The sequence below is a fragment of the Penaeus monodon genome, chromosome 38 (genome assembly GCF_015228065.2).
Source record: "Penaeus monodon isolate SGIC_2016 chromosome 38, NSTDA_Pmon_1, whole genome shotgun sequence".
Classification (NCBI taxonomy): domain Eukaryota; kingdom Metazoa; phylum Arthropoda; class Malacostraca; order Decapoda; family Penaeidae; genus Penaeus; species Penaeus monodon.
In genome coordinates this window covers 23,010,617-23,027,188 of record NC_051423.1, presented here as the reverse complement: position 1 = coordinate 23,027,188, position 16,572 = coordinate 23,010,617, and the positions used below count along the sequence as shown (strand labels likewise).

Genomic DNA, 16,572 nt, shown 5'->3' with positions numbered 1-16,572 from the left:
AGTAGAGGGAAAAAAGGTATAAAAACGGTAGATTCCTTATAACGTGGTTCGTCTGTCTCTGCAGCACGTGTGGAAGATGAACGTTGTACAAGCAAGAAAGAAAAGGAGAATATTAATATGACACGATTTTTTTCAATATGAAATGAATAGTAGTAGATATTCTTCATCTAGAGATCATAATATATACTGTTTGATAATAAGAATTTCTGCACACCGTTAGCGCAAGATGTGTAGCACGTGGCATACTTGTTTTTTTTCTTTTTTTTATGAAAAAAAAAGTGTTATAGATGTATTGAGAATGTCAATTGTCATTCGATAATTAACCCAATTATATATATATATATAAATAGTAGTGTGAAACGGTTTTTAAAAAGGTAGATAATAATATAGAATAAAAATTCTGGTTGCCTCCCGATGCGAGACCAACGGGGACCCGTGAATCTGATATGGCAATGCACACTATTGAAAGACTTTCGAAGTAAATCGTAATGAGAATATTAATGCTGAATTAATATTAACGTTATTATCAACGGTGTATTTATGTGTCAGTCCGATCCCCCGGGTAATTGACCAGTTCAAAAAGGCAGTCGAACTGGCTAACTGTAAAACACATGCAAAATATATAACACACTGGTATTTGATAATGACTGATTAAATTGGTAAATCAAGGGTATGTTGAAGGCATTATGATTTTGTTGAAATGTGTTAAAAAGTACAAATGAGACCGGTACCTATTTGCCGGGGGTCGCCGTGCTTCTTTTTTTAAAATTCAGAACGAAAGAAGCAAAACATTCATAAATCACCTTAAAAACATTGCAAATATTTTAAGGGAAATTTAAATAATTCGAAATTATCAATGAGAATAAAGGAAATAAGAGCTAGAACTCAAACCCCCCCAAAAAGTCAAACCCAAAAGGACACCCAACCAACATTAAAAAACGAAACACATACAAAAGATAATAAAGCAACCAAAATAATTTCCAAAAGGCTGGAACATACAAAAATCCTCGAAATCTGAGAAGAAGAATGCCCCCAAATACGAAGAAAATCATTTAAAAGGAGGCGGTACTTATTTTCCAACGTCCTCTGCCTTCAAACGCACGTGCTCGACAACAAACAACATGGCTGCAAACGGTAGGTCTCACATCTCCCGGTCAAGTGCTCCTTTGATCTCGTTTTCCTCTGAACTTTCGATTTCGATTTGGTTCTCGGGGTGAGGTGCGTAAAGTGCAGTGCTTGGGAATTGTATGCAAGCGATTGTTATGCCTGTTCAAGACGGGAGTGTCCGAGAAATGAGGTGATAAGTGCCAGGGTAGGGAGAGGTGACGATCGAGTTGTGTGTTTTCTTCGTTTTTTAATTCGAAGTTTAAGTTGAATTGACGTGAGAGTGTTGGAGGCTAAATGTGAATATCTCTTATTTCCAATGTACCTTCTCGGAAGAAGTGTGATAACTGGATAAAAGGTGGAAAATGGACTGAAAAAGCCATTTCTCCCGGATCGATTTCAAGCATGGCGCGCATGTTGACAGTCACAATCCTCCTCAAACGCCTTTATTTCGGGAGGAAATTGACAATATCATCCAGTGTTGTGTTCAGAGGGCGGCCACAACTACTTCGTTTATAGGGTTTTAGTAATTAATTGGAAAAGTGCTTTGTTTTTCATCCAGTCAGTTTAGATTGGTTCACGTAGTGTCCTCAAAATTTCTGCAATGACTGCGCTATTTTTTGTCATATTTCTCAAGATTTCGCTCACTATTTAACAACAGTTGGCGTATGAAGGAGTAAATCCTGTTTGTTGAGTGTGGCTTTATGAAGGGGAGATTAAGGGGCCATCCAGTTTATTGTTAAACTCCTCTAATTTTATTTTATATTGTTTACGTTCACATGTAACGAATTCGTGAACTTTCTTGAGGATTTGAATACTAAATCCCCATTGATTTACTAAAGTGTGGTCAGAGTGTTAAATGTTTATTGATGGATCACCAGCTGAGACCTGGCCAGCCTGCAGAACAGCTGACTCACTGACCTTCTCTCCTGCAGGAACGTTAGGGACAATGGAGGGCGAAGTCAAGAAGAAGAAGAGCAAAAAGTCCATTGGGGAGCTTCACCAGGAGATGAGCTTTAAAATTGAACCTTCGGAAGCTCCCGCGAAGGTGCTGGACACGTCGGAATGGCCTCTCCTCCTTAAGGTAAATTACTTGCTTGGTCAGAAGGGATTGAAGTGTGTAAGTTATCAGTAAAGTAAAGTAATGAGAAGAATATTAAGGAGTCTTATTAATTGTCTCCATGTCTATAAGAATTCATATATTTTAGTTTTATTCATATGAATTTGTATAAAATAACCACATGTCTATAAAAACTTGAGTGATTACTCCTTTATGCATAAGAAATATTAATCTTACATTTTACCCTTAACACCCTCCAGAACTTTGATAGGTTGAATGTCCGTACAAACCACTACACCCCCTTACCGCACGGATGCTCACCGCTAAAACGAACAATTTCCGAATACCTGAAAGCTGGTTTCATCAACCTAGACAAACCCAGTAATCCTTCTTCGCACGAGGTTGTGTCGTGGATTAAGCGTATTCTTAAGCTAGAGAAGACGGGGCATTCGGGTACCTTAGATCCCAAAGTCACAGGTGAGTTGAGCAGAAGTATTTGATGTACTGAAGTTATATGTTGCAAATTTTAAGTTAGGGGCTGATGTGATTGAGTGGATTAGGAAAGCTCAAAGCAGTGCCATGGCCTCGGTTCTTCACTCTTAAAAGGCAACAAGCCACAACAAGTGTGTTTATTGTGCTTCCTTGTTTGAGTGAAGATTGATGAGTAGGTCGGCAAGCTCCATCATGCGAAGAAGTAGTTTGTTTGTCTCAGATAGATCATGAAGTGCGGAGGCTGTGGCACCTTTGTTGCCGTTTCATTAGTTTTTCTCTTGTCTACACAGTCTTTTTCAGATAGTATTATCATAAGATCAATCTTTATAAGTGTAGTTGAACTGGTCCATTTTCAGATTTCAAGATGAGAATATTAACGAGATATTGTGTGTGTTACATAGTATTTCAGTTGTCGTCAGTGATAGTTATTCTTCTAAAGTTCTTGAAATGGAACTCAGGACTTTAATAGATGATGGCAAGGTTTTTCTGATGTAAATTTTGTGACCCTTCCTTTCAGGTTGTTTGATTGTGTGTTTAGAACGAAGCACCAGATTAGTAAAATCTCAGCAAGGAGCTGGAAAGGAGTACGTCTGTATCTTCCGACTGCACGAAAGTGTAGATAATTTAGCAAGAATTAAACAGGTTGGTAATAATCTTGATCGTGGAAATAGCCACGGTCTTGAAATTCCTGTCAAGGGAGTGTTGTGTTTATCCCTCTTCTTTCCAATTGCATTTTTTTTTTTTTTTTATTGTCTTTTGCATAACTTGTTAGCTGTTTTATAAGATGCTTAAAAGGATTGTTGTAATCTTTGATTTTTGTATTAGTCAAATTGCTTGTAAAAGGATGCTAGCTGATATATTCTTCAAAAAGTTGATGTAATTTGCATATCATAGTAGTAGTTACTTTGGTAATGTAAAATGAGCTGGTTAATAAAGTATATATTTGTAATGTGAATAAAATTTCACTTTAAATAGCCAGTCTACATTGGTAAAATATATAAATGAGGGAAAGTAATAAAATTTGATATCAAAATGTAAAAAGATTTAGCCATTGTAAGGAACTAATTACAGATTTAATAATATAGGCCATTAAAATGCTCAATATCCTTTTAAAAGCTTAAGCAACCATTATACAAGTTGATCAGGAGCTTGTTTCAAGCTGACTCGTGTGACCATTACTTCCCACATGTCAAAGGTCGTGCTTTTCGTATGCATGTCTGTAGCAAGGAAAAAAGGTCCAAGGAATACAGTGCTGTCACTTTATTCCGTCATTCTAAACACTGTAGCTGGATGGTAAACCCAACTGTTCTTTTCAAAAGAGTTTTGCCACCAGAAAAAAATAACAAGAAAAAATACGGGTTCTTCCCACCCCATCAGCAGTACTGAGCTGGAGTGTTCTTTCCCATAGACACTCGACAAACTGAAGGGGGCACAGTTCCAGAGGCCGCCACTTATCTCTGCCGTGAAGCGTCAGCTCCGCGTCCGGACTGTGTATGATAACAAACTCATTGAGTATGATCCGGAGCAAAATATGGGTATGCTATGTTACATATCTTGTGGCTTTTGCTGCAGAGTGAAAGTTTTGTGGTTTTGTCATTTTTTTCTTCAGTTTCAGTATGTTTTCAAGATTCCATTAGATGGTTAAAAAAAATTAGCATGCTCTCTTGATGTTATCTAAACCTTATCCAAGTAAGAAAAAATATTAGTTAGAGAAATGGAGAAATGATTACATTCCAAAATCAAGTCATGGGGTATACAATCAACTATGAGAGGAATATGTATTTTACAATATTTATTAAACGCCATATAAAAGTCTTTAAGATGTGTTATGTTAGATATGATAAGCTTCAGAGCTGTATCTAAAATGTATATTTTTCTTGCACAAAGGTATATTTTGGGTGAGCTGCGAGGCTGGCACATACATCCGTACCATGTGCGTTCACCTTGGTCTTCATTTGGGTACGGGAGGACAGATGCAGGAGCTACGGAGAGTGAGATCAGGTGAGGCCCATGCCGATGTTTAGCTGGGTTTTTTAATGTTTTTTCCTAGGGTGCGTGTGGAGGAGGAAGAGCTTAAATGGGTGGAGGGTAAAGAGGGAATAAGAGTTTTTTGACAGGAGAGGGTCGAGAAAAAATACATAAACTTAGCTATGTCTATCAGAGAATGAAGATACACAGGTGTTTAGATTGTAATCTACTGCTTGTTTTAGTGTCTGAGTAATATTTAAGCACAGTGAAGGTGATACTGAAGTGGAAACTTCATTGCATGATATGAATTGATGATGACCATGAAATAATTATTTATTATTATTATTATTATTATTATTTTTTTTTTTATTTATCATGGCAGAAATGCACTTCGAAGGTTTATTGTCATTGATGACAGGATGGCAGTGACAATCATTTGATAATCAGCAGGTTGATGATAATTACTTAAAATATTAATTTAAAGATACTGTATATTATGCTAGTCATCACCAGTATTTTCACCTTTGTTATATAGCATTATAGGGTTTAGTAATGAGTTTTGGTATACAAAACCTCAATCTGACTAATAATGTATGCAAATATGGATATTATTTAGTTTATGCAATGAGGAATAAAAATTCTTATAATGACAATGAAGAAAAATTCCACACTAATGATAAAATCACCCGCAGGTATACAGGGTGAAAAGGACTCGCTAGTAACCATGCATGATGTCTTAGATGCCCAGTGGCTCTTTGAAAATCACGGCGATGATTCGTATCTGCGAAGAGCAGTAAAGCCCCTAGAAGCCATGCTTACCGCTCACAAGAGAATCATTATGAAGGTAAGGAAGAGAGAGAGATTTGTTATTGGAGGTATGCTTGCTTGTATTTGTCTCTCTCTGTCTGTGTCTTTCACAGTCTGTTTGTCTCTCACTCTGTCTCTCTCTGTTTGTTTGTTTGACTCTCTCTCTCTCTCTCTCTCTCTCTCTCTCTCACTCTCACTCTCACTCTCACTCTGTCTCTGTCTGTTTTTCTCACTCTCTGTCTCTCTCTGTCTGTTTGTCTCTCACTCTCTGTCTGTGTCTGTCTGTGTGTCTCTCACTCTCTGTCTCTGTGTCTGTCTGTGTGTCTCTCATCTCTCTCTCTGTTCTGTCTTTACTCTCTGTCTCTGTGTCTTCTGTGTCTCTCACTCCTGTCTCTGTGTCTGTCTGTGTCTCTCTCACTCTCTGTCTCTGTGTCTGTCTGTGTCTCTCTCACTCTCTGTCTCTGTGTCTGTCTATGTGTATCTCACTCTCTGTCTCTGTGTCTCTCACTCTCTGTCTCTCTTTCACCCTCTCTCTGTCTCTTTCACCCTCTCTCTGTCTCTCTTTCACCCTCTCTCTGTCTCTCTTTCACCCTCTCTCTGTCTCTCTTTCACCCTCTCTCTCTCTTTCACCCTCTCTCTCTCACCCTCTCTCTCTCTCTCACCCTCTCTCTCTCTCTCTCTCTCTCTCTCTCTCTCTCTCCTCTCTCTCTCTCTCTCTCTCTTTCTCTCTTCCTCTCTCTCTTCACTTCTCTCTTCTCTCTTCTCACTTCTCTCTCTCTCTTCACCCTCTCTCCTTTCTCTCCTCTCTCTCTCTCTCCTCTCTCTCCTCTCTCTCTCTTCTCTCTCTCCTCTTCTCTCTCTTCTCTTCCTCCTCTCTCTCTCTCTCTCTCTCTCTCTCTCTCTCTCTCTCTCTCTCTTTTCTGCTCCCTTCTTCCTTCTCTCCTTTCCTCTCTCTTTCTCTTTTTAATTTTTTTCCTCATTTCTTCCCCTCTCTTTTTCCTCTTTTTCTTGGACCTCTTCCTCTTCCTCCTTCTTTCTCTTCTTTTTTAATATTTGTTTTGTCTTAATGAACCAATGCTTCATAATTTGTTTATAAAATTTATTGGTTGTTCATATATAAAGGTAACTTGTATGATTTCATGCCTTACACTTCATGTGTGTTCATATTGTTGAGATACATTGATAGTATGAGATATTATAGACTTAATTCTTGTAAACACCCCTCAATATTTAGCAAAGCAAGCAATATGAATAGTTGTAATTGTGACTTCCAGGATTCGGCAGTTAATGCAGTTTGTTATGGAGCCAAGATCATGTTGCCTGGTGTGCTGAGATACGAGAACGGCATTGAGCTGAATGAGGAGATTGTAGTTTGCACCACCAAGGGAGAGGCCATTTGTATCGGTGAGTTTTGGTTTTATTTTATTTTTAAATTTTTTATTTTTATTTTATTTTATTTATTTTTTTTTTTATATGTTCAGTTGATGAAGATAATGAATTATTGGTCATATGTTTTGGTTGTATATTTTTGGCTTGTAATATGTATAGGCAGAAAGGTAATGGGTTTTTTCTTTCTTTATTTTTCTTTTCCTATATTTCTTTTATCAAGCTTTTTTTTTCCTTGTCTTTCATTTCCATTCTTTCTGTCTTTCATTCTTTTTTTCTTTCTCCATCAATGGAAATCTTTTAGTGACCAATGTATTGTTGTAAGTCCATACATTACACATTTTCATTTGCTTCCAATGTGTTTATTTTACAGCTCTTGCCCTTATGACCACCTCCACCATGTCCTCCTGTGATCACGGCGTTGTGGCCAAAATCAAGAGAGTAATCATGGAAAGAGATACATACCCGCGCAAGTGGGGCCTGGGACCAAAGGTGAGTTTTCCTCCTTCAGGTGTTGTTGTTTCTGTGATCTGTAACCCCTTTTTACTGGGAATGAAGGAATAATCATATGTGATCTGTAACCAAGGGCATGCATGCCCTTTATAAAGTGATGAATGATCTTAAATGGTTTGCAGCACCCTGATGTTTAAGTGATGGAATCACAATGATGTAGGCTTTGAAGATGTAACATTTCTTTACTTCCTATGGTGTAATTGATTGATTTCTAAAGCAGTTTTATAGTTTTATGGATAGGAAGTGGTAATGTAAAGTTATAAAGACTATTAGGGATCAAGAAAAGTATTGGGTAAGAAATTGGTTAAATGCTTTTTGTTAATTATTATAAAAAGTTAGTTATGTTCTAGTATTCATACTTTTTTTTCAGTGCATAGATCCATTGCTTTACGCACTTCAGAAGTTTTTTTCTTCTTGCCATTTCTTCTGCAATTTTTATCAACCTTCATATCTTTTTCCATATACCTTTGTCTCTTGCTTTCCAAGTTTGACCACTATTTCTCATCCACAGGCAACAATGAAGAAGACCATGATCAAGGATGGTCTTCTCGACAAGCATGGGAAGCCAAATGAAAACACACCGTCAGATTGGTTGCACAACTATGTTGACTACAGAACGGTGAAAAAGGAACCCGTTGACAGTTTTGCAGCAGCTACACCAACCGTTGAGGCTATGCCAACAGTTGAACCCAAGAAGGTATGTTGTTCTTTGAATAGTGATATCCTCTACAGGATAGTGTGATTATCTTTCATTTGGTCAGGTAGCCCAACCAATCACAGTGACCCATTGTATGTCTGTAATTAGGGGATAATTCAACCAAAATTAATGTAGAAAGTTTACATAAAAGGGGTCATATACGTGTTAACAAAGAGGAGAGAAAAAACAAATAATCACTTTAATGAATCTTGTAAAGCTGAGTTGCTACTGAATGATATGTGAAGTATACAAGTATAAGAAAAAGATAGAATTGTGAGGCGAATTTGTGGGAATTGGTGGTATATGTGTCTGTCTGTCTCTCAGTTGAAGTTGTATGTATATGTTGAACTTTTCAAAAATTACAGAGAAAGTTGAGTGAAGGCTCTGACGCCTCAGCAGCAGCGGAAACTCCTGTGGCAGATGAAGCACAGACAAAGAAGGAAAAGAAAAAGAAGAAGAAGAAGAAGAGGGAAGAGGATGAAGAAGAAACAGAAGCAGCAGCAGTAGTGATCAAGCAGGAAGTGATGGAGGCTGAGCCTGAAGAAGAGGTAAGGAATATGAGAACATTATTATTATTTATATATTTACTTGTTTATTTATTTTTGTGGTTCTCCCCACATAGTTAGACGTTAATATCTAGTTTATTTTGAACATGTTTCTTAATTGAGAAATCTGTAATGTTGGGAGGGAATTTAATACATTAATCAGTGTCATACTTGAATAAGAAAAGTATGGAGATTTTAGCTTTGAGTAAGGAAGGAAGGAATGGAGAACAGGGTAGGTTCAAGGAGTGGATTTTATTGTTTTTGATTGGAATGTACAGTTAAGACTAAATATCACAGGGACTGACTACATTTGATTATATTCTTTCCATATTTTTATTTCTGTTTACTGCATCATGGCTTCTTTTGATGGAATTACGGCCTGCATGGGACTAAGGCCCTCTTTTATTCACAGCCATTTGATCTAAACGTTCTTCTCTCTTTCAGAGTGGAGAGAAGAAAAAGAAGAAGAAGAAGAAGAAGAAGAAGGAAGAGCAAGAATCAGAATAAAGGCATTTGGACTCGAGCACCTGGCCAGCAGATTACTTTGGCTGTGATGGAATATCTGGATAAACAAAAGAAAAGACTTTTATTTTACTTATCAGTTACTATCGTTATAATTATTATTATTGAGAATATATATTTTTTTCTTTTCAAACATGCACTGAAATGTTGTGTGGAACACTCACCTGAATCTACTTTTTCGTTGAAAGGAAATAGTGCCCTTTGGTGTTATACGTTATGTTGGAATACACTTGTCGGTATGAAAGTATAAGAAATACTTGATGTCTTTTTGGGGGGAATGAGGGAGGTGGCTGTTGAAGGATCTTGTCCTTAACTGGTTTAGCCACCAGATGCTCAATTTTCTTAATTTTTTAAAAGAAAAATATAGTGCTTTGGGTCAAATATCTTGAGAAACTTGCAAATGTAGTAGGAAGAGAGCCTTTCCTGTGCTAAAAACTGGTTTAGTGGAAGATTTTTATGCCTGTAGAAATTCACCAACTTTCAAAATTTAGCTTGAAACGATTCCTTGAAAGCTTCTTCTTTTCTAGAATAGGTGTTTTATGAAAGTATCTAAATGTTTAATTTTAAAGTTGTGTTTGTTATGGTGCTTAGTTTAATGAGAGGCCTGACAGACTGCCAGACCAGATGTTTGCATTTCAGAAAAGATTGCCAAATTATTTAGGATTGGTTACTGATTTAATTTATTTTCCTTTATTTTTTTCTTTTTATTTATTTTTTTTTAGAACAAGTTTGTTAGAGCATAGTGGGTGTACAGTTTGTGTACATATGTATGCTAAGTAGCTAAATAGTTTGTTTATATTGAATTTTTTAAGATTTATCATCCTCCTGTGAGGGAACAGAAGCCTATCGCCGTTGTTGTCACATTATTTCCACTGACAAATTATCTCTAGTGTCTGCAGCAGTGCTTAGATGAGACAAAATGTGAATTTTTTATTTAGAATTTTTTGTTGTTGTTGTTGTGTAGAACACTTTGTTTTGAATAATTCCCATTATTCTTGGAAAAGTATTTTACTGTAATGTTGTTGAGCATGGATATGTGATCAGGGTATGTAAAGTACATAACAAAGTGTCAACCTTCTTCCTTTTAACCTTATGTAAAAAAAGACTCTTTCATGTAACATTCTCCCCCTCCTCCTCCTCCTCCCCCACCTTCTCTGGGCCACTACCAGAACCACCCCAAGGCTAAAAGTAGAGTAATTTGTTGTTTTCCTGACACCAAGACCTGCGGGAAGGCCATGGGAAGTCCCTTCCGTGGGGTCCAAGAGGGGGAGCACAGTGCTGGTAATGTTCTGAGGCGAAGTTAAACAAACAAACAAACCAGATGGGAGTCTTTGAAGTACCAATGTTGAAAGACCTGCATGTGAAGCAGAGATTGCCATGACGGTGTAGCATCTGAAGATCCGGTTGCTAAAATTGCTGGTGATGAAGCCTAGTGAGAGACTTTGCATGGTCTTTGGTTGTGAAAGGCTTAAAAAGAGAGAAAATGAATGAAAGACTTCTGTGCATTGGCAGGATGTTGTGGTAGTTCATCCGGTGATGATGTTAACGTGAACTTTTTTTTGTGTGTCCATTACGCTATGGTTATGTTGCTAAATGAATTAGCATGTATTGGATTTTTTTAAGCCTTTTAGTTAAATAGATTGTGCAGAGTGTGTTACTAGGCTTTTTCTCGCGTTTAGGGTTCAAGATGTGTTCATGTTGGCCCATATCTTCAGTGATAAGTGATTGGACCACACATCACTAGTATTAGAATGTTTTTAATAAAATATAAATGTCCAAATTTAAGCTGATTTATTTCCTAAATATATATATATGATATATTTCACACTGCCATAGATTTGCAGGAATATTTCCCTTTCCCTTGAATCAATTCTCAATGTTGCAATATATGCTATATTTTGGACTGCATTTCAGAATTGTGACCACTTGTTGCTTTGATTTACTATGGAAATTTTGAAGAAAAGATTGTTAGTCAAGTATGTTACTTGGCAACTAAATCAGTTGCAATTTCAATTTCGTTTTTATACTCTTCAATAAATATCGTATACAAATAGCATTCGAATATGATTAGATGTCCTTTCACTAACAATGTTTTTTTTTCTTCGGATCATTTATGAAAGTTGCTTCCTTGTGCTGATGTGTCCTAAGGGCTTGTGGAATGATTAGTAGGCACCAAGGCGACCAAACTACCGGGAAAAGTAATTTCTGTGACATCACTATTCCAAATCCCGCCAATTATACCCGCTTGTATGGACAGAGCTTAAGGATTTTGCCATATTGGAAACCCAAAAGACAAATGTTTCAATTTTGCCAGCTATCGTCATTGCTAGTTATTCCAAACTTAAATTAGAAAAAAATCCATGTTCAAGATTATAGGTGATTTTGATTCGTGAATTTGTAAAAAGCTGTGATGTCCACACCTCGGCAAGTACATTAAAAGTAACGGAAAATAATAGCTTTTTTTAAAAGCTAAAATGTGTAATATCATTCTATATGATATATCTCGGTTAAAGTATACAAAATGACCGCAACAATTTGGGACAAACGTTAACAATAGTGGTGAAAGCAATAACAAGCTTCGTTCATTGTTATAATTAATCTGATATGATTCGATACAAGTCCACAAAACGTACCGCGGAAAATGCCTAAATACCCAAGTTGGGAATAATATTTCGTCTTTGGCCCAGACTTCCCCCGCCTGGAAGTGGTAGTCCTTCATTGGTTGTCTTAACGTATGTAGCTCGTGGCCTTCTAGTCAATATTGTCACTCATGGACCCCATTGATCGAGCAGTACCCCGTCAATTAATCGGCACTCGATTAATTGTGCACTGCATAGATGTGCCCGTGCATAGGGTCAAGTGAAATCACCAAATGAGGCCGTCTGCCTGGTAATGTGACCATTTGCTAATGGGTAAGGATATAAGTCCCTGCCAGACACTACCCAAGGTCTCTATACGTATGTAGACCTTGATTACCACCCGTTTGTGTACTACTCAGGCTTTGTCCGGTAAACTAATAAATGGGCGAAGTCCGGCGAGTACTGTTCAGTTGTGTGGACGGGGCCTTGGAAATGCTCTCTACTTTAAATGTATTTTTGTTTGTTCACATCTATAAAATCATACTGAAATGCGTATTTATTAAATGTACATTTCGTAAAAATATCATGGGTTAATTATTGTGCACGTTCATGGGAAAATTTTAAAAATTAACACCTAAAAGTAAGTCTGCATGCGCAGCCATCTACCGGCAAATTTGACAGTTTGTTGTCACAGGTTTCCTTGCTCGGCTTGGAGGTGAAATTTGTGTACAGTGCTACTTGTGTTTCCGAATTATCTCCCAATATCCCGGTGAAAACGAACTGATAGTGGAATTGCGACGATCTCGGAGATAACACCAAATTCAGCGAAGTAAAATAACCGTGTTCCAGCTGCAGAAGTTCGTCAAAGATGCGTCGCTTCCTTGCCCACCCCTCCTTCAACCATAAGGTAAACTTTAAATACAGTTTTGTAATTGATGAAGAGGTCGGGTAGGGTATGCTGTATCTGAGAAGGCGCTAGGTTTATCCAATGATTGGGAAGAGCTCAGGGAACACCCAACAAGAGAAATACGCCTACTGGGAGAGGTAATTTAAGATAGGGATTAGTAGTTAGTTCGTTCATTCAGTGTCGTCGAATATTCCGTGACCGAAACTTGGCTCGGGATTTACATTTTCCACTTTTTAACCATTAGAAAGTGTCCTGTATGACCGAATCCCCCCCCCCCCCAAAAAAAAAAAAAAAAAAAAAAAGTACTCCACAGGAACCCCCGAAAGTGTGGACTTTAGTTAAGGACTTATAAAAATATACCTAAATCTTCTCGAGACAATTCTCCAGGGCTAGTAAATGATGGAAATTGTCCATCGAGAGCTACCATTGATGTCAAGGGCCACTAGTCCCGTCCTCAAAGGGCCAGAATTCACATTAGGCACTGACCGCTGAACGTACTGAATCCCCGGCTTTTTGAGGCACCGTTATCTGAACGATTAAGCCCAGACGTTAGGTTTTTAGGCGCCAAGGGATGCTGGTTTTCCGTACACGTGGGAGACTCGGCACGCGCATTCTCTCGGTTTGCACTTGATTCCCCCGTCTATGATCATATTCCTTTAACCTCCCTTTCAGACAGCTAAAGATACGTATGTGTGTGTGTGTGTGTGTGTGTGTGTGTGTGTGTGTGTGTGTGTGTGTGTGTGTGTGTGTGTGTGTGTGTGTGTCCACTTCGTTGTTTATGGAATGTTTATGCTTCAGTGTGAATGCGTGCAATGGCAAGTTTAGAATCTGAACTGTGAACTCGGTAGTTTTATCAGTCGTGTCTTCTATACTGATGCAGATACCAAGCATGGAAATTAAATATTGGCAAAACAGTGCAGCCATTACAGACACGAAACGGTTTGTTGGATATTGAAAGAAATACATTTATTTAGAATTAGAAAAAAAAAAGAAATATTCAAGGGCTCAACTGTTATTTCAATATACCACTGCCATAAGTATTATATACTTATGATACTTAACAGTTTTGAAAATCTTACATAATATTTAATTACATAGTTGAAACCATGCAATGATTCTTAGACTTGAAAATATCAGCATAAAAAAATCTTTCAAGAGATTAAACAGAATCCAGACTTATGAGACGACATTAAGTAGACTATATTATGTAACTCATGGGTTCCCGGCCTGGGGGCCACGGGGTACTTATTGTGGGGGCCATGGGGACCACGGGGTACTTTTTGTAGGGGCCATGGAGCAGTATGAAAAATTTGACATCGAGTTGAACAGAATTTTATCTCGCCATCAGTACCTACATATCATTATTTCTCACATATCAATGAACTGAAAAATTTCCATAAAATAGTATTGTCATATAGCTATTGGCATCATTACACTATTCATAACTAATAATAACTGAATCTGAAAAGATAATAGTCACAGAACGAGGCCATGAGGATTGTTGTATATTGGTCGTGCTCCCCAATCCTTTGCTCGTTGTTGTCGTTGGGGGGGGGGGGGGGTACCGCCGACCTTGGGCCTCAGCTCTCGACTCGACTAATCTTCAGTGGTCTTTTCTTCCTCTTTTCTTTACCTTCTCTTCTTCATCCCCTTCTTCTGTCCACTTATCCTAATCGTTAACTCATCTCTATCCTTTTCGCCACAATACAATACAATAGTGCTATATGACATTTGATGTGTATCACATTCATTTGGTTTACCCGTTAACCACACACTGGTCGCGGGCCACAGAACGAAAAAGGTTGGGAACCACTGGTGTAATTATGACATATCGCTGAACAAAATTTCTCAAGTGAAATATTTGTCATTCTCTGCTTGCTACACGTAATAAAAATAAAGGGAGAAGAGGGAAATATGGTATTGCAGTCACGTGCAATATGCGTGTCGTGAATGAGGGTCCTAACCAAAGCAACGTGTTCGAGGCAGGAATGGAAAGATGTTTGACAAGACCTTTGACCGCGACTTTACATGCACTGTAATAATAAATCAATTATTGTATATCACTTTCTTTAAGCAAATACACGAATTACTATTATAAATATAGCAAGCCATAGACAGAAAAGATAAACATGTAAGTAAAATATAGAAAACCGTAAAAAAAAGAGATGAACATGCAAACTTGCGTGTTCAAAATTTCATTTTTTTTTCTACTCATGTCCACGACCCCTAATTACAAGAAGAAAAGCCAGGAGAGATAGCGATAACGTTAAGATATGCAGTGGTCATTCTATGCCAGTGTTAGGAAACTTGATAAGACGAAGGTGACGAGGAAGCGTTTTAATATTTATGAAACACGGGCTCGTTGTATCGATGGCATACACACATGTATGGCATTTGCATATCTTTGAGAGTATTTATATACTTTATAGACAGCATATGTCTGTTAATTCATTTTCATTTCGTAAGCATGGAGAACATTTTAGGGGGTATGTATTCCCTACATTATTTTATATGTCTAAATTTATCTATCTATCTATATGTGTTGAAAAGTGTTGGTACAAGGACACAGCTTTGACTCACCTCCGAGTTAACAGGGAATTACCCTTAGTCTCAGGATCTCCCTTAGCAACTCGCGATGCACCGAGTCGCACGCTTTCTTAAGGTCGATGTAAGTTGCAAGCAGCCCACGACCAAACTCACGACGGTATTCCACAATGACTCGAAGCGCTAGGAGACGGTTTATTGTGGACTTGCCAGGGGTGAATCCAGATTGCTCTGGTCTCTGGTGCCTTAGTAGGTGGTCACGGATCCGTTTCAGAAGAATGTGGGCGAAAATCTTGCCCGGTATACAGAACAGTGTGATGCCACGGTAGTTGCTACAATTCCATCGAACCCCTTTCCCTCTTCCAGAGAGGGATGACCACGTCCCTCAACAGGTCATGGGGAATGGAACCAGACTGCCAGATGGCAGTCAAAATTGCATGCAAGCCCCGTGTCATAGGCTCACCCTCAGCCTTTAGCAGTTCAACAAGAATACCACTTATGCCTGCAGCTTTCAACTCTGTAGCTGAGAGATCGCCTCCCAAACCTCAGGGTAGGACGTTCCTCGCTGATGGGAGGGCCCGGTACAGGTATTGTGACACCACTTGCGTCCAGGCTAACTGCTGGAAGGCCTGCCTGTTACAGCTGCTCAAGATACTCAGCCCAACGTTTACGAACCCCAACATGATGTGAGATGATCTGTCCATCTACTGAGCGGACTACAGTCATCTGCGAGGAGGGCTTGTGGTTCAGTTTTCTCTTGGCTTGGTTGGCAGGACGAAGATCGCTTACTAAGAAATGGCCTTCAGCCTCCTAAGCAAGATTCCGATGAACTGTTCCTTATCTCTTCTCAGCATTGTCCGAGCCCTACGCACCAAGGAACGGCGGAAATGCCGATTGCCATTCAATCTAGCCACGCATTTGTGGCCTCCAGTGAGATGAAATTCTGCCTTGACCTCGAGCGTTCGTCAATGGACTCCTGTGCTGCGTCGAGTGATTCTCGGTTGAAGGAATCCCACAGAGCTACAGGGTCCGTCAGGTTTTCGAATACTGTGAATCGACCAGAGATAACGAGGACACTTTGCCTCCTTCAGTCTACCCAAGTGAAACACCCTGGAGTGGGGAGGTTGAAGTGGACCCGAAAGGTAGCCACAACCAGTCTGTGCTCAGTACCATAGAACTCGGCACTTAGGTAAACCTTGCAGCTCTGTAGGATCCTCCAAAGCAAAGATGTGGCCAATCTCCTTGGCCAACCATGTCCAGCGATGGGGGTTGGAGCCCTGATATCAGGAGCCAGAAATCCTCAATCCCTAACAAAGTCCCGGAGAAGGAGACTGTTCTCGCTACCGAAATCCGTTCCCGAGCCATGGGAAGCCAGCACACCCGAATACCGCATTGAAGTCACCTAGAATGTCTCGCCGGGGACGTTTGTCTGCCACAGATGTGAATTT

General features: G+C 38.9%; 1 protein-coding gene across 2 annotated transcripts; it reads left to right on the top strand.

Moving 5' to 3' along the window:
- The first annotated feature begins 1,108 nt into the window (after positions 1–1,108).
- Positions 1,109–10,874, top strand: LOC119596470 (H/ACA ribonucleoprotein complex subunit 4-like). 2 transcript variants are annotated; one of them, XM_037945736.1, is made up of 12 exons: positions 1,109–1,134; positions 2,040–2,188; positions 2,425–2,641; positions 3,174–3,298; positions 4,065–4,191; positions 4,544–4,657; positions 5,317–5,468; positions 6,706–6,835; positions 7,191–7,309; positions 7,842–8,027; positions 8,393–8,575; positions 9,017–10,874. In XM_037945736.1, exons 1-12 carry the CDS (start codon positions 1,122–1,124, stop codon positions 9,077–9,079), a joined length of 1,578 nt encoding a protein of 525 aa, XP_037801664.1. In that variant the 5' UTR covers positions 1,109–1,121; the 3' UTR covers positions 9,080–10,874. The 2 variants fall into 2 exon arrangements, with proteins under 2 accessions (XP_037801664.1, XP_037801665.1); XM_037945737.1 differs by lacking the exon at positions 1,109–1,134 and adding an exon at positions 1,153–1,218.
- The last annotated feature ends 5,698 nt before the right edge of the window (positions 10,875–16,572 follow it).